The sequence below is a fragment of the Saccoglossus kowalevskii genome, chromosome 20 (genome assembly GCF_978046115.1).
Source record: "Saccoglossus kowalevskii chromosome 20, keSacKowa6.1, whole genome shotgun sequence".
Classification (NCBI taxonomy): domain Eukaryota; kingdom Metazoa; phylum Hemichordata; class Enteropneusta; family Harrimaniidae; genus Saccoglossus; species Saccoglossus kowalevskii.
Window position 1 is genome coordinate 20,076,723 of NC_140660.1, and position 19,831 is coordinate 20,096,553.

Genomic DNA, 19,831 nt, shown 5'->3' on the forward strand with positions numbered 1-19,831 from the left:
AACAAAATGGATGGCTTGGCAGGTATGCAAAGCAAACTGACAAAACTACAGACATCTGTTACCTTTGACTGTGACTGATTTGATGGGCTCAAAAGGCAGATCATCCAACTTCGTACTAAAAACGAACGCCTAATAATATAATTAAAGGGCCATTAGCGGCGTTTTCAAGCTTTTTTTCGTATTTTTCTTATATTTAGCTTTTTTTCACTATCATAGCGACGAGAGAGCTATAAACTGTGATGGGCAGCAAATTATCAACGTGTTACAAACGCACAAATATCAAGTTAAATGTTTTTCGGGACGTCCCGGAAATCTGTGAAATCCTTGCGCGCAGCATTGCCGTAAAATGGTGAATAATCCGAGAGCATGCGCAGTACCATCTCAGAAAAAAATGGCAGATCAGACTGGGCGTAGGAAGCGCGGTCGCCCTAGTGTGAGCGAATCTGCGAAAAAACGACGACAGACAAGCAAGAATGCAAAGAAGATTTATCTTGGAAAAGAGGTTGACAGATGGATTGCCATAAAAGTGAAGCATTCTCTTGGTTCAGACGCAAATGTAGCCAAGTTTTTAATCGATAGGTGAGTTGTGTTCAATCAATGTGTTATCGCGTAGTACAATACAGTACATCGGTTATGTAACCTCCGTTTATATCCATGTGTTGTGCATTTTTTTCTGGGAGAGCTTGGCATATGTATAGTTTGTTTTTTAGGCCAGAATAATAATATATAAGTGTGAGCAGCTTGTAATATGTTGAAACGTAAAATAAATCCATCGGCGCCATGCGTTGTAGTTTGTATATAAGGTGATATTCATTCATTGTGACGGAACCGTGCATGAATTCAAATAATTGGGTATGAAAAACTTTCATGTGACTATATTGAATTTAGTTTATCAGAAATAACCACAACAGATTTAGGAATCATGTATGACGTATTGTAAGAAGTTTTATTTTATATTCTCAAAGAAGGAACGCAACAGGAAGTCAGTAGAAACAACAAATGTTTTCGTTAGCATGGGGGAAAGTTGGTTAGCATAGGGCACAACAGAGGTGTTAATCCGAAAATTCATTGTATATTCTTGTTTGTGATTGGTTCCGGCAACGCTTGGGGGATCGTGACGTAACCTCCGTCTTTGAGAAATATTGTTCTGTTGTGCCTTGGTAAGCAAATAGTTATTTAGATAACATTGTTCATTTCTTTGTTACCTTAGCCATGGAGCTAACAAAAAATGTATTAGCTCAATGCCTTAACACATGTGGATGAGTGTATTACTGGTATTATTCCACCTATAAGTTGTTTGAAATTGTTTAATGACAAATTGTTTTCATTTTATTTTCTCTGCCAGATTTTTCAATTGTAGTTTTTTTAACTCATTGTCATGTATAGATAATAATTTTTTGAGAATTAGTATGTTCTAGTGTAACCATTTTAACTCCTGAGGAACTTTAAGTGTTTCAATAAGCAAGCAAGCTCATGTTTGCACTGTGAGACCATGGACGTACGTCCATGGTGAGACACATCCTACTAATTTTAAAGATAGACAGTACTGATAAAATATTGTTTGAACATGTGATGTCATCGTTTGGTAGAAACAGAGTACTTCCTGTTGTTCTAAGTGAAACCAAAATTAGCATATCTATAGTAAAGGGATATATTCATAGATAATATAAGAAGTAAAATTTAGGTATATTTTATTATCTACCCTGAATTACAAGACAAAACAAAAATGTTATCCAAGCCAGGGTAAAAAAAGTATTCTACTTCAATGTATTCATTTTGTTGTTATTTGTGCATTTATGAGTTGGATGCGAGACGATAATGTTTTTGGAGAAACATCATTATATGTACAAAAGGAATACTTTGTATACTTTGCAAAATATATATTTCACCATTTTTTGTGGTGAAACAATCATTTTTATGTATTTTGTTTTACTACTGGGTGCTCATATCATATTTCCCACATAATAAAAAATATGAATAATGTAAAGGGACACATACAAAAGATGTGAGACGCGGACTAATGGCTAAACAGTTCTGACTTTTTAATTATGTGTTTATTCTCTTGCTGCAGGTATCATGCTAGTAAGACTGTACCCTAAACATCAGCTGCAGGTCCCAGTACTGCCAGTGTTCAAACTATGCAGCTACAGAAAACAGAATTTTTTGGAGAAACGGCTATTGAATCTAAAAGGTATGATTTTTGCTATCATCATGTCTTATTTACTATATTCACTTCTAGACAATGTCAGAAAATATGTCTTCTATTCATGTTTTTGTATGTGCAGTTGTAACGGGTTATGCTATTTTTGCATGATTTAATACTGTTTAATTTGTACTTGGCCAGATACCATTCTAAGGAGTATGTTATCCCTTCATCGTCCACTCCAGGCCCCAGTGAAACTGTTCCTATACTAAGAAAGCCAGAAGTGTCAGAAATCTCTGCTGCTGAATCTGAAAAGTGAGATTTTGTCAGATTTTTTTCCCAAAAATTATATCAATATTTTCTGTGTAGTTGTTTCATATATTGTCATCTTCATGATGCATGTATTATATCTTATGAAATACCGACTTATTTAATATTTTAGGAGTGTTGTTGTTTCTGGGATTGACCAGATGGATCAAACTGATAAACAGAGCTCTAAAGATTCAAGGTAAACAAAAACAAAATATTTTTATTTTTTAAAACACTTCCTCCTGTGGCAAAGTATATGTATGTATCTGTAAATGGTCATTTGTAGTTTTAACCTTTCTGTGTCATTTTATTTATAGGCCAAAACGAGAAGTTTGTAGTGAACTGTTGTCTTCGTTCATTGATCCATTTGAGTAAGTATATTTGCATCTGTTCTTGAAATTAAATGATACAATTCCAATGATTCCACTAGGAGTAAACAAACATGACTGGTGCAAGTATATATGGTTTATTATCAGTGACAGTGAAGACATTTGTTGTGCAAATTAGATGATTAAAAGTTATTTACTTTGCAGTGTTACTGTAGATATTACAGCAGATGGTGATGACAGTGATATAGATTCTGACTCTGACTATCAGCCAAGTTTCAACATAACACTTCAGTAAGTACCGGTACTACTTCCAAATGGAATTTTTAGCATTCAACATTTATAGATTAATATTGATTGTATGTGTCTACATACTTTGTATTATTATACATCTGTCACCGAAACATCATAAGTTACAGCGTGCCATAATTTTGCGGTATTTTACAGGGTATTTTCATCCTACCATATAAGGAAATGCGAATTACAAATATGAAATGATTACGCATGTAAGCGTCCTCTAATAATAAAAACAAATATGGCTGCCACCAGGGTTTGACCGGACTTCACACAAAGAAGTTTGCTAATTCTGTTGTAATCATTTTTGGATTTCGGCGTTCCTATTATGTATTCTTGGGAAAAAAATGTATAATAATATAGTGCATTTCTCGATACTTCGCTATACTGTCATTATGCATACTTTGAGGTATCCTCGTAATAACCTCATATTATCTGTATTTGTATTCCATATTACAATGATATTTTCCATGGTCAGTGCCATATAATGGTGTTCCATATTTCATAATGAAATACATGGTTTGGAAAAATGCACAACTTCAGTCATGGGTTTAACTTTAAGATATTTCATGCCCCAAGTATACATAGGTACAATCAATGTATTTTTTTTATCTGGCAGGCTTGAAGGTGGTGATGCTATTGAAGAGGTTGCATTTGAAGAAGTTGAATTTGGCCTTGAAGTTGAGGGTGAAGATGAATCAGAATCTTTACAGCCTGATTTTGAATTTGGGGAAGGTCTCTGCAGAGTGAACAGTGAAGATGGGATTGAACATTTAATGAGTGATTATTTGAGTTTGGTTTATGTTGGTCAGCTCATCTCCTTAGCCCATACTAAAGTGGATTCAGCATGCAGCATTTGCCATAAACTCGTTCAAATTTCAACTGAGTTTGTAGGGTCAGCATTGTATTTAAAATGGGTGAGTAGTCTGTTAAAGTACCATTGTAAATTTGTATTGAAGCCCCATCCAACCTCAGGTTTAACTAATTACTGTGAAATCCTCTATTTAAGCTGGAATAAATCTTTGCTGAAAAATGTCTTGGCTGTTTTGTTTTGAAGTTTATTGTCACTTATTTTTGATAAGTTAAAAAACGCATGAAAATTTGTAGTTTCATGATTCATTCCTTCAGCGAAAGTAGAGAAAATAAATTTCAAGTGGAAATAAAGTAATTTACAGTAACTCTTAACTTGTATGACTGAAATGCATCAATGTCTGTATACATCAAGGCCAGATCAAAACTTTCATTAATGCACTGGGTTTTTGGAAAATCACCGTTTATCCAGGACATATTGCCTGATATTGTCAATGCATATTTACTATTATAGAACCCCTATGATTGTTATTCTTTTTATTTCTCACACAGGTATGTTGTAATGGTCATGTTGCACACAAATGGTCTTCACAACCTATCCTTAATAATAGATTACACAGTGGTGATCTGCTGACATGTGCAGCCATTTTAAATTCTGGTAACAATTATGGAAAGATAGCTTTGCTTGCAAAGTTTTTAAAACTCAAGATTGTCAGCGCATCTACCTTTCATAAAATCCAGACACACTATCTGGTGCCATGCATCGATGAGTTTTGGCAAGCACATCAAGAAACAGTGTTAGCCAAATATGAAAGGGAAGGAATTGTAATACTTGGTATGTGTTCTTTTCTATGTATTTAGTAAATTACAATATCCACTGATATATAAATACTCATTTGTGAATGATTCATACTAAGTTAGCTTTGCAAATAAATGGACTAGATTATATATTCACAAATTCTATGTTTACATGGCAGCATTTTCGGGGTTAACCTCCAATAGAATTGAGCCCTGACATGTCTCTGACTGTGTATACGCATCGGGGACCCAACTATTGGGGCCAAAATCACGCCCTAAATAGTCTTCTTCAAGTAACCTCTCTTTATGGCAGGGACAACATTGTTAGTAATTTCATGCAATTTCTGGGTTGACGAAGAGGTATGCACCCTAATATCTATTTGGCAGAGTAAAGAAATACTGCGATAGATTGGTTGCTCAACAGAAAATGGTGTACAAAATTATGCGGCAAAAACTTGAAAGGACGACTGAACAGATTCAATGGAAATTGACGAAACTTTTTAAGACATCAAAGATAAAAATCGTAGAAGCGGTCACAGTACGGCGACTTGTTCCTACTAGGTTTAGGTTGACAACTGTTACACATATCACAACAGTTGAACAATTATAAGATGGTAATTTTACATGACAATAACTTAAGTGAATAGGCTGTAACACATTTAGCGTATTTTAGCTGCCGTGTATCCTGTTCCATCCTATTCGAGATACCTACGATGCCCTGACGATGTGAAAGCACTGGAGATAATTTTCTGTTAATCGGTGGGAGGAGCAGTAGTTCAGCTCCTATAGAATGCTGCCAGGTGAACATACATATGCCACGTCAGTGGATTGCTATGAGGTATACAACAACATATTAATGTTGTACTTGTTAATTATATTCTATCAGGTGATGGTAGAATGGACTCTCCGGGATACTGTGCCCAATACTGTTCATACACAGTAATGGAGAATAGTTCAAAAGAAATTTTGTCAATTATATCAATGGACAAAAGAATGACTGAGAGAAAGTCCACCAACCTTGAAAAAAATGTTTTGAGGAGACTATGAATCTGCTGTTAGAAAAAAATGTTAACATACAGGAAGTTGTGACTGATGCACATATGCAGATTGCCTCTCTGATGAGTGAGTACAATAATTTATACCCATAATGCATTGTGAATGATCTCTTGCTTAATATGTGTTTTGAGGTATATTGGTGGAAGTAACATGTACTGAGTTGTGATATTGACAGGTTAGGTTATTATGCCAGATAATATAAGGCAAGACAAAACATTCATTTTGAATATGCATTGTATTCAGTTGCTGGCCAAGTGCACAAAAAATAAATTTAGCAATCAGAATTTTATTCACATGCCATCTTTTGTTGTTAAGGCATTACAGTATTTATTCACTTCATTAGCAAAGAATGTGTTATTCAAAACTGAGCAGCGTTTCTGTCAAAAATCCATATACATGTTTTTGTCTCTAATGAGTTTGCCAGAGTTGTATAAAAGTTGAACATATTGATTTTTATTTCAGAAAAGACATATCTAAATATAAAACATTCACATGACATTTGGCATGCAGCTAAAAATCTTGGAAAAAAAATAATTCAGGTGAGTGTATGTGGGTTAAACATATTTTGCTTCAACTATTCAACTAAAGTGAATAGTGATACTATATTATCACAGGTCGGCTTTTCGAAAATTTATTGAGAATTGTGTTATCAAACTCCAAATATATTTCTTGAATATTAACATGCATTTTATTGACTCCAGTTTCACATCAGTTTGTTTGCAGACTTGGGAAGCACAAGGACAATGTTGCTTGTTAATAAATGTCTGGCTCCAAATTCTTCTGCTTGGATAAACTTCAAATTCCTTTGTACTTTTAAACTACAGATAAGTCTAATATCCCTACTTGAAAATATTCTTATTTCTTCCCAGGCTGCCCAAAACAAGGAATGTAAACCTTTACTGAAGTGGAGTTCACATATTGTTAACCATTTTTGGTATTGTTGCCAGAAAGCTACCAGTTACGATATGTTTTTTGTAAGTATAATTTGCAATTTCACCTTATTCTATCTTGCTTAGTCTCTAGCTGTGCAATGTGAATCGAGTTATGGATTCGCAAGCTGCTACCAAATATTGTATTAGGCCAAAACACCATGATTTCAACCACTCTCCCAGGTTGCTACAATATTGCAACATTGGTTTCATCGTCGTTGATGTTAAAGCTGAACGAGTGTGACACTTGCTTTGCGGCTCTCTAAGAAAGCAGCAACCAAATGGCCGGCCTTTTCAGGACCACATCAAATTGCAAAAAGAGAACTACCTTTCCTGCATTTTTGTAGACTTGTTGACTGTTATGATTCAGAATAAAAATCATGAAAAATTAATGTAAATTACGTAAACAGAAGAAGTCAACTTTTAATGTTATTTTTAAATCACTCTGGGCGTATGATCAAGCATGGGCTCTTACCTGGGTAAATACGGTACAATCATGGCTTTTTTTCTTTATTGTGATTACAGGGAATGTGGGGTGGTGCACTTCACCATGTTGTGGATGAACACAGCTGGGTACTCCCCTATATTGAGGGAAGTGCAGAGTGTGACCATGGTCCCCTCACAGATGATGAAACTCAAAGAGTATATGAAAAAAGGAGATGCAGCCCATACAGCATTACGAAAGATAATGTTCAATGCACGCTTTCTGAGCAAGATCAACTATTACCTTAATTTTAGGTAGGTCAAAGAGCAATTATCAGTATTCTGTTTACCATATTTATTAAATAGCATCAGTGTTCTCCACAAGAGGGGTGCCAATTTGCATATAATTAGCATATCAATCACAAACATTTGAAATGAAATTCTTAGCACTTTTATGTTTATACCAACTTCAAATACTCTGTACAAGTACTATATTAATGTTCTCAAAAATAATTGTTTTTTCACCAATGTAAAAAAAAAATATTGGTCACTTTATGACTTGGGGGAAAAAATGTTTCCATCAGCTGTTGTTGTGTCATTTCTGAACACAGTAGATTCACTTGAATTACTGCATCATAAGAATATGCCAATTCTTCCTGCCAAGATAAGGGGGCACAGAGTACAAGAAGAAACTAGTTCATATATAAATGGATGTCAATGATTCTGGTTTGTGAATTAATTAATAGCAGAGGGAAAATTAATATCTGCATTTCAATATTAATTTCAATCGAAATTTGATTAGTGGTTTTTGAGATAACGGTGGAGCAAAATCTAATTTTCACTATGTTGCATTAAGACTCAATGCAACGTATAGAGAAAGCTGCATTTTCACTGGAATTTATTTTGCAGAAAATTGACTTCAGGTAAAACAGGGAAAATAAAATGCCAGTGCAAATAAAGCATTCCACGGTATGTTATGTGACCACAATAATAGACAAGATACATTCATGATTGTATGAAACCATGTTTTATTAAACAAGTAATAAATAAAATAAAATAATATGTTCCAAGACAATGTTGCGCTCTAGTCTGTGTAAAAGTAAAATCATCAGACGTCTAATCTGAGTCACTGTCCAAATAAAAAACACCCACGTCACTTTCACCAACCATTCCACTATCACCACCCATCTCACTGACACCTACCATCTCATTCTCACTACCCATCTCACTTTCACCAACTATTCCACTATCACCACCCACCTCACTCACACCTATCTCATTCTCACCACCCACCTCACTTTCACCAACCATTCCACTATCACCACCCACCTCACCCACACCTACCAACAAACCTCAGCATTCGGACATGGAAGGGAGAGGATGGATGTTTTATAGTGGTCTGAAGGACCAACCCTTATCAAAGTGCCAATCTATCCCACCTGGCAGTAAAATATCAAGTCTTTGCTACCTCCGTTGATAATGAAAAAAAAATGTTGTGTATGGTGGACTCCTAAAAAAATGCAAGCAAACCCGATAAAAAAAACTCAAAACACATAACAAAATTATAAAAAAAATTGCCTTTCACTGAGCTGACCCCCCTCAAAAATCAAATGGTCCAACCCTTACTTAACAGAAGAATATCCATCTTATTCTCTATAAGGGAAACAAGTGCAATTCTAGCCTTTCTTTCATTTCTTTCAAGTTTTATAAATGCATTGACATATTGTAATAGTTGAAGAACTAAAGAAATAAAAAGGAAAAATATTTTCACATTATTACCATTTAAAGAAAGAAAAAACCGATGAGTAAATAAATATCATTATATTGATTGCATGATGGGTACTGAAGACAAAGGTCAAATCAGATACCGTGTCATCCATGTTGTTTCAGTTTTTACTGTATCTTTTGTTTTGATGATTTTTTTTTTACTTTTCGTCAAAAAAAGACAAGTAACGAGCAATTGGACTAATAAATTGTTGTTGGTTCTTCTGTTCTTAAGTATCTGAGCTAATTCAGGAATAATAATGAATTTTTGGTTTGACTCTACCATGGCATTATCAATACAGAGTCATTGTTTTTGTTAATTTATTTATTCAGCTGGTTGTTTTTCCCCACGGACATCCAATCCATTGTCCTAGTTGCCTACTATGCTACTATCTGTCTCTTAGTTCTTTGTTTTATTACCTGTCAATTTATAAGTCGGGACATCTTCCTGGACTCGTGAAACAGTCCATTCACGGAAAAAAAAGGAGGGCGCTACAAATTGAAGAGGGGCGCAAATAAATTATAGAGGGGCACTGCGCCTTTCTTAAACTGAGCATTATGATTTGTGTTGAGATTACAGAGGTGTGCATGTGTGCACATTTCACAACATGGACAATATCTGTCCATGTCTACTAAAGCATTTTTGAAAAAATGTTGGTCTTGAAATAAAATGCCCTAAAAGTTCAAGCACTGTCAATGTGTTTGCAAGTCCGTACATTATCCAAACCAATAAATGTTGTTGTTGTTCACAGACGTACTGCAGAACTGGAAACCTTTCAGCAACATATTTTGATGTATGCTGCCAAAAGATTTGCCTATTCACCACCAGTGTCCAGAGCAAGAACACTTCTAGCAGCACTAGACCATAACATTCATGCAGATAGAAAACTTCAAAGGACACAAACTGGTGAACTGATGTAATTTTTATTTTGTTAGCGTTAGCTATGCCATTTTGTATATTCCTTAGCTGGAGAAAGGCAATCTGCATCTATGTTGTAATACTGTAAAATACTTTATTTTAGGTGGAATTAATTTTTGCTGAAAAAGCTTTTTGGGTATTTTGATTGGAATTTATTTTTTACTGATTTTTGATGATTTGAATGTGCGACATATGAAAAAAAGTATATTCGCTGGATTTTATTTTCACTGAAGCATCCCTTCAGCGAAATTAGTGAAATTAAATTCCAAGCGGTAAATAAAGTATTCTACAGTAGTTGTTTTCACATTTCGGCAAAACAGGCAAAACAGAGAATGCAAGTCTTAAAAGCAATAACATGACTTGTATAAATACATATATATAGGTGTATAAGCATATTTTAACAAGAATACTAGCCAACATTTTGGACGGATCTTATTACTAAGAGTATGTACATCACATTGACACATTGCATTCAAACACTTTCCATTTATTTCCATTGGATTAAATGGAAATGGAGTTCCATGACTGAATGCAAATGTTCTTTATAAGGTTATCATGAGAATACCACAAAGTATGCACTCAGGCAGTACAAGGTTGCATCAATAAATCAATATCATCTATGTGTATCGGTATGATTGCTGTACTGCCATTGTTTATACACTGTATCCTCGTTATAACAAACTCTTTTGGGGACATACAATTAGTTTGTTATAGTGAAATGTTCACTATAATGAAACACATAATACATTGGGTTTCTTGTGAGCGAGAGACATGCTATGTGTTCATTATATCAGGAAGTTCATTATATTGGTGTTCATTATATTGAGGTTACAGTGTACTTTGCTGTATTCTTGTGATAATTTCATAATATAAGTAAACACTGTTGAATTATAAACTGCTTGGGGAAATAACGTTAACACATTTATTATTTTTAGGTATCATAGGTGCTACAACAAAAAGACACTTAGATACTCTGTAAAACCAATCAGGGTACAGAAGACATATCCCCACATCGCACAGTTGATGAAATCAGTTGTGGTGAAGAGGTTGGCAGATAGACATGGAATGCAACAAAAGAAGGAGCTGGAACCCCAAGATCCAAGAAGAATATCACTGCATCTTGCTCCACTTAGTCCACCTCCAACTGCTACTCTTGTTGAACAAAAAATTTCAAGACGCACATAATTATGCTAGTCTACCAGGCAGAAACCCTGTATATTGCATGTTAGCATCCGGGTATTTATCCCTGATACTCCAAATGCAGCAGCTAGGTATTACCCGTCTGTCACCAACACCAAGTCTACCATGTGTCTATAATGTGTACTACCTATATGCTGCATGACGATTCGCCTTATTTATATCATCATAGTCATCCAGTACTAAAATATCTCTGCGATAGTACCGTGCCAAAGCAAGTACTGCTTCATCAAGGACAAGTAGTTGAAAATACTGAAAGAAGAAGTGTATTTCAGCTTAAAATTTATTTTTATATATCCGCTTGTATTTGGTTCCTGTTTGGAGTGGCCAAAGTATTTGCTGTGTTTTAGCTTAAGAACCACTTGTAGCATGATTTCATGCAAAAGTATTTTTGGTAAACCCTTTCATGTGGACCTTGTATATTTTTATTGTTAGTAAGAAATTTACTAAAATTATTCCCAAAGCAGTAGAGTCTACATGAAGTAACACGGTGCCCTGTTCTCAATGTGACCAGAAACAATATTTCATTTGTACTTTGTAGCAGTTATGTGGCACTTTTGATGTACAATACATGTTTATGAAAAATGATAAAACATGACTCACTGTGCATGTATAACACAGAAAGAAATCATGCCTATTTGAATTTCTGATACTCACTGGCCAGCTTGTGGTGCACTGTGGAGGCTGTCGCATACAGCATACATTTTCCCTCTCAGTAGGCATCTCTCGACAGTTTCTACAGACACACCAGCTGGGTTTTTGAGATTCTGGGGATGGATGATATCCACCTGGATGTGACACAACTGGTAACAAAAGATTAAACATCAAGCCTGGATGTACCTCCACCACTTGAAATAGTATATCTTTAAATTTTTCCCATGTCATTTCATTAATTATTGTCTGAAACACAAGTGAAAAAAAAAACTTTTTTAATTATATGCAAGACTTGCAAAACTGTAAGCAAAACCATTATTTTTATAGCCACTCTTCTCATTTGCCAATGGCCTTTGTCACCTATTTAGAGGATGGAATGATCTGCTTATCAATAACTTTTCTGCTCATTGTAAGCTAAAATTGTATCTCCTATGTTTGCATATCCAATATTGCTCAATGCTTTCATGTCTGGGAGGAACAAGTAACAAAGTAACACTCAAACTATAGGAACACATAAAATGAAATCAACAGTCCTTTTTAACTATGGTTATTTTAAAATGTATATATGTTTAAAAAACAATGCAGATGGCAGAGTAAACAAAATTTTTTAACATATATTTTTGTTTGTACAGTTGTAGCTTGTACATGCGTTTCTGCCAGTTTTCTTGCCACAGCTTGTTTGACCTCTTAGCCTGTGCTATGAATGCTTAATTAATGTTGTACACAAATTAGGTAATTTTCATAAATGAATAATCTTTAATTATATTCAAGGTTTTTTATGACTTTCTTTGATTGCTTGTTCACTCCTAAATGTTTACAGTTTTTTATGTACTGTAAAATGATTAATTTTCACTGGGTTTAAATTTCACTGATTCAGGATTTCAGGCATATTCAGTGGATTTTAAATTCACTGTTTTATCATTTAGATAATGTATTCACTGGGTTTTAATTTAGCACATTTTCCAGTCAGCGAAATAAGCAAAATTAAAACTCAGTAAATAATTAACCCTTTTACAGTATTGGTACACTGGGTTTTATGAAGGCAAACATTGATAATACATTTATCCAGAATGATCCTTGCACTTCATTCCAATTCAAAGAAGATGATTTCATTTGCTGTAGAAACCATTTGGTAATGCCAATACCCCTTGAATCTTGGCTATGAATGCAAAGTGCATATCAAATCATTTTAATATTTTGTGACAGCTTAGTACACATTGAAATTGCATTTGCCAAATAAAATATATTTTTCTGTCTACGAAAATATACTCACTCGTATTCTGTTCTTTTTTTCTTGAAGAAGCCTCAAAGCATCATGAGCATTTCTCACAGTTTGGCCTTGCCCTCTACCACGTCTACCTGCACTACCTTGTCCCCTTCCACAACTACCTCTTCCACGGCTACCTCTTCCACGGCTACGACCTCTGCCTCTACCTCTACGCCCCCTTCTATATGGAACTGGCTCACTTTCACCATTTGTTGTGTCCAGAGAACTGCTTGATGCCTGTAGAAAACATCTGACCATTAGCACTTGTGTTCTCAACAGGCAAAAATTAATCATTTTTTGAGGTAATACTGAGCGAATGATTCTCTGAAAACAAGCAGCCTCTCGGCTGAGACAGCCCTGCTGTTAGCAATGCACATTTCAATTTAAATAACTGAAGATATTAGAAATCGAACAATATCTATAGTAACAAAGCAATCGGACTTGTTTTCAACAAGAATTCGAAAATATCACTTTTCACCAAAAATGACAAAAATATTCATCAAAATTAGATAACTGAAGATATCATGATGAAATGATCAAATCTGAGAGAGGTTCACATGTAGTACCTATATATGTAATATCAAAGCAATCGGACTTGTGGTTTTCAACAAGAATTTCGAAAATATAACTTTTCACCAAAAATATTCACCAAAATTAGATAACTGAAGATATCATGAAATGATCAAATCTGAGAGAGGTTCACATGTAGTACCTATATGTGTATGATTATCAAAGCAATCGGACTTGTGGTTTTTAACGAGAAGTCGAAAATATAACTTTTTATCAACAATTACAAAAATATTCATTAAAATTAGAGAATTAAATATAACGATATGAACAAATCTGAGAGAGGTCCACATGTAGTATAACATCAAAGCAATTGGACTTGTGGTTTTTAACAAGAAGTCAAAAATATCACTTTTTACGACGAACAATCACTAATGATAAGCTAAGATAAGTTTACAGCTTAAAAACCAGCGAATATGTTTTCCCCTATATTATACATTCAACTCATTAATCAATGGAAATAAACTCCATACAAAAGTTTAAACACCCAGAATATATTTTTAGTGTCACAATTAATTAGCATTGTTAGGTGTAAGGATTTACAGTTTAGTTTTCAGCCTCTTTTCTTGAGGTTATCCTTATCTGTGTTACATCATAGACCTTACTTTCTAAGGTCTATGGTTACATGTACAAAGAATTTGTGGCCTGAATAGTAGATTTGGTAGATAATGTAATTTATGCAGAATAGTGACCATGACCTTCATCTAAAGTACATGGTTTATTACATAATCAAGTAAACTTCCTGTCCACAAAATGTATGTGCTAAATATAAATAAACCACAGTTCGTCTAGTAATCATGACTAAGCCATGGAGTAGTATAGTAACGTATCATAACGATAGCAGTGAGTTATAATTCATTATATGCTGTTCAAAACGTTGTCAAAAGTGTTGCAGCATACTCAATTTCTATACTTCTATATACAAATCCATGTCTCCACCCCTTCCCATCGCTAGCTACATAGTGGCAGCGACCAATGAGCTAAATAACAAAAATAATTTAGTCGACTTTCATTCCAATGCTTTTAATAAAAATCACTAATGCCTACACATTTATTACGCGATATCTCGCCGAGAAATGCAATTGTATACCCTGGGTTGTATACGCGTCATCCTATGCCGCAGGCGCTCGGAACGTTTCTTGGATAATAAAAAATGACCTAAAGTGGGATCGGCATAGTTATTCGCCTACCATGTACCGGCGAGTGACTAACTATGCCGATCCCACTTTAGGTCATTTTTTTATTATCCAAGAAACGTTCCGAGCGTCTGTGTTCTAGGCAAACACGATCGGCGTACAGTGTGATCGGGGTCGACAAAAAACAGAGGAATAGGTCGAGTGAGAACAACATTCCAAGAAAATAAGTCTGGGAATTCAATGACAATAAAAGTTGTGCCGGTTTTCCTTGGAAAACGCAGCGAAATAGAATGGTTTATACTTACCGTGGAATACACACTTGAGTCGGCCATTGTTTGGTGGTAGTACTTAGAGTGATGTGACGTCATTCAGAACTCTTAAGAATGTACGCCGCAAGTTGGCATTTAAATCGATGTCGCAATCGTCGGAAAACCATTTTTCGTTCGCGCGCGGTGAACTTGCACTATTTTCGTCTTTATGTTCAGCATATTTTCATTTAACACAACCAACATATAATTTCAGCAAATTGCAGATGGATTTAAATTATGACAAAAAAGCTTGAAAACGCCGCTAATGGCCCTTTAAGTGAAACGAAAGAGGAACAAGGAACTATTTTACATTGCAAACAAACAACGTAAATCTTAAGAGTGGAGGTTTATATGGTCGCTGAATGGAAAAAATATTCGTCAAAAAGAACATTGGGGATTCCGCAGTCCGTATAACCAAGCTCGCTGATATCCAGCGCATAGTGTAATTAGTTTTTGTATTTTAATTGCAATCTACCATCATCTTTAATGGATACAAATGTAAATAGTAATACTAATCATAATAATCACAGCAGCCAATTCTTTCTTTTGACCAGTTTATTCATAATACTTCACTAAACCCGTGTTCTTCCATGCATTTCAACATCAGGTCCCTTGGGAAACACTACGATGAATTATTTTCCTTTTTAAATATTACAAAACAAAACCCTTTATTTTAGGGATTAATTGAAACATGGTTGCATTCGACTTCTAATTCTTCCCTCTACAACATGTCATCATACACTCTAGTTATAAGTGATCGACAACACTCAGAGGGTGGAGGTGTTACATTGTATATACACAACTCTCTGTCCTTTGAAATCATAGATACAATCAAAATTATGCACTGTGAATTGATCCTTGTGGAAACTGCCGTTAATAACAAAAGGTTGGTCGTAGGTGTTAATTACCGCAAACCAAACACTCCCTACCACGAATTATTGATTAGCTTGAAAGAATGTCTTGACCAGTTGTCGGCCAAAGGCAACTATTCTTCTCTGTGATTTTAACAATGACTAACTTCACAGCTGCTAATAATTACTTTGCACTTCTGAATTCATATATCTTCATTCAATTGATTAACAGCCCCACAAGAGTAACGAACACATCAAATACTACCATTGATCAGCTGTTAACTAATATCTCCGACTCTTTTATTGAGTGTGAGGTTATCGAAAGTGACATTTCTGATTTAGACAAGTCCTTTGGCAATCCGTATATGACTGTTTGGATTCTAACAAAGAGTATAACACATTTTATGACATTTTCCACACTATTTACTCTGAGCACCTGAAGAAAAAAACAGCTAACAGATACGCACTTACTATAGAAAGTATAGGAATCTTCTATGTAAACTGCTCAAAGTGGCCAAGAAATGTTACTACACTAATAAATTAAACTCTGCTAATAATAATAAGCAATGGCAGGTGATCAATGAAATTTTCAATAAAACCACTAATAACAATCCACAAAAGCTCGTCACTGCTGATGACAACATTCTAACTAATAACACTGAGATCGCCGAGGAATTTGTCGAATTCTTTACTAAATTTGGACCGAATCTGGCTGCTAATATAACTAACAACGGTGATCATAACAAATATCTCAATAAATGCTAGTCTAATTCTTTTTCCATCCTGTTTCTGAGTATGATGTTCTCACGAGATCAATCATTCAGACCTAACAAAGTCTGTTGGTTATGACCTAATCCACTCAAAACTTGTAATTCAGTCATCTTCCATTATCTCAGCTCCCCTTGCTCACAACATTAACTGTTAATTTATAAAAGTTATTTTCTCAAATGAGCTAAAAATAGCCAGAATTACTCCAGTATTTAAACGAGGACCCAGCACATATGTCGAAAATTACAGGCCCATTTCGGTTCTTCCTGTCGTTAGCAAAGTCTTTGAGACAATTGTCGGCAAACAAATAACTAATTACTTAGAAATACTCCAAAATATGAAATACTCCAAAAATTCCAATATGGTTTTCGGAAAAAAACACAATACTAAACTAAATATTTAAACATACGTTAAAACTGTATCTCATGAATCAGTAAATGTGCAATATTTAAAAGTCTGTATATAAAAAAAAAGTTTTCATTTATCTTTAAGTTAAGTATGTTATGCATTTAATTAATTACATCAGTATTATGGGGCCACAGACTAGACTTGTTTGTATGAACTATATCTGTGGCCCTCACTAGAATTACTACTATTATTATTATCATTGTGTATATTATTTATTGTATATTTTCTGGTGAAATAAAAACAACAACAACAGGCAATATTTTCTGGCGACAGTGTTGCCTGATAACAGAAGTGAGTCCTAATGTCATTTCACTACTTTTGAACTTCAGTTACATATGTTTTATTTTGGAAGAGAAATACAAATCTAATTCTAATTTATAACAATTTGTACCGCCAGAAAATATCATATTCTTTTTAGAAGTTGTGAATATGTTTTGTTTGGATAATATGACACAACACGGTATTATATTGAACAAACCTGTGCTGTTATATTTCTTTAATATTTCGATTTACACCACAGCTACTCAAAGATGATAACTACTAGTAATACAATTGTCACTTACTGTCACAGTTAATTTCGTCAGAGTAATCCCGACAGTCTAACATATCGTCACAATAATACGGAAGCGGTATGCATCCTCCATCGTCACATGTGAACTTATTGGAAGCACATTCTACTTTTATAAACATAATATGGGATAAAATATGACAGATTATGCATACAAAGATATGCATTTTTTCGGTATGACGTTGGTTATATGTCATCGACTAGCCGTTCACGTCGAGACAGATTAAAACGGAATGCCTGAAAGCGTTACCTTGACAACCAACTTCATCTGAATCGTCATTGCAGTTGTTGATTCCATTACATCGGAAACCCAATGGGATACAATGGCCATTACTACATTGGAACTGAGTTGATAAACAAGCTGAAATAATAGTAATAAATGTGGAAATTGTAGATTGATTTGATTATTTTTTTATATTTTTTTTCTGTTTCAATTATGGATCAATACTAGTTTATTATAAAGATGGTGGGCGAAGACAGGAAACAGTCCTATCTACGCGTGCATGTGCATTTGCACCGGCTCTACATACAACTCAATTTCATCACAATGGCAAAATGAAGATGCCAAGACTGGGAAGAAGCTAGAGGAGTAAAACTATGTCAAGACGATATGATGCAAGGCAACAACATTCGATTCTCGCCGTCCAGTAACGATGAAGCTACCACCAATATTGCAACAAACAGCAACAAGCAGTACAAATAACATCTCCGTTAGCTATTCAGCCAAAATCCTATAACATTCACCACATACGTCATTCAATATAATGGCACGATTGCACAATCTTGGGAGTGTGCAAGGTAACATTCAGCAACTTGAATAAATAGGTGGGATAAAACGTGCCGGGGTATTCATGAGCGCCATGGTTGAAATTATCAACCTAAAAATGTTTCATTGATGTCAGTGTGTGAGGATAAATATTCATGAAATACAAATTATTATAGACGTTGATGAGGCTTACCGACTGTTGTGGGAATTGGGTGTGTATCTGTAGTCATAGTAGAAGATATCGTTGAGTTGGTGTCAGCAAAGTTTGTAGACGGTTCAGTCTTCACTGTTTCCATATGTGTGAATCGCGATGGACGAGTCTTATTGGATCTGTATATAGTGTCTGATATGGTGCTGATAGATTGGGGATTGACTGTATCAGTATCGGGAACTAAGGTATTTGACTCAGTAGTTGCCCACTCCATTGGGTTCTTAGTTTTTTCCACATACGTTCTATGAGTCTGGTGTTCATATGGCGTACTTAATTCGATATGGGTGTGTTGCCTCTTAGTAATAGGAAGCGGTGTTCGCATAGGACGAACCCTTCCACCTATAGTTTGACACACAATAAATTGTGAATATGTTTACGTGAACGAAAACATGGAATGTAAATGTGTTTGGGGTATTTCATATCCGACTACGTGTGTTACAGTACTTCTTACTTCTGAGTATTTATGATCTAACTATATTGTTCGACATGTGATCAAAACTCCAAACTATAAACATGTTAGCTAGAATCGATGTGTTGTATTTTAACAGTTTTGAGCTTAAACATTGACATATAGCATGGTTGTAGTTTCACATCTCAGAATAATGTACACACAGTTTGCATTGAATACTACCCAGTTTTTTAAAAAGCAAAACAAGGTGTGGTGTTAATGACATCACAAATACTGTACCTCTTTTTATGTTGATATCGATAAAATATAATCCAACTCCAATCCCAATTGAGAGAATAAATAAAAGAGGGAACGTCTTCAGTATACGTTTAGACCTTGCTTGGAAAAACTTATTAGTGTATTCGGTTTGGTCCGTCATTGTGGATGGTCCGTGATAAAACAGGTTCCTGTTATCGAGTATTCCGTCACTATAATATAATCGTGTTATACTTTGTCATAAAGGTTGTGACAGTATAGCAGAGCGGTTTGACATCTGTTCAAACGATTGCAGCTTTTTAATGATTGGACAGTTATAATTGGATATACTTGTATACAGACCTCTAATTTATTATTCATTAAAATTATGAATGTTTGAAATATGTTAATTAGATGACGATGATGATGTGCCTATAGAAATGAACATGGTCTATATAAAATTATTTGGATAATGACATTCCACATTCAGTCAGTCGCGGTCCGATTATATTAAACATACTTTGGGAATATTCGACTATAACAGTGACGTTGTATTAAGTAATAGGTGGGCCTGTTTCAGCTTTGATAGATGCCACTTTCCTATCTGTCGTTAGGTTCGCCAAATATGTTTTAGATTGATAAAGCGATATGGGTGTATACATTGCCCAGTATGATATAGATGGGTCACATTATTTATTATTAACTGAAAATTGTTA

The 19,831-nt window shown here is 34.8% G+C and overlaps 1 protein-coding gene and 1 pseudogene across 1 annotated transcript; one reads left to right on the top strand and one right to left on the bottom strand.

The window, feature by feature from the left end:
• The first annotated feature begins 346 nt into the window (after positions 1-346).
• Positions 347-10,956, top strand: LOC144356513 (uncharacterized; annotated as a pseudogene).
• On the bottom strand, positions 10,957-13,264 carry LOC146730108 (uncharacterized). The gene is given in 3 exon segments (XM_085494743.1): positions 10,957-11,220; positions 11,626-11,868; positions 12,896-13,264. Coding segments are annotated over 3 exon segments (795 nt in total). The 5' UTR covers positions 13,184-13,264.
• Between the last annotated feature and the right edge of the window lie 6,567 nt (positions 13,265-19,831).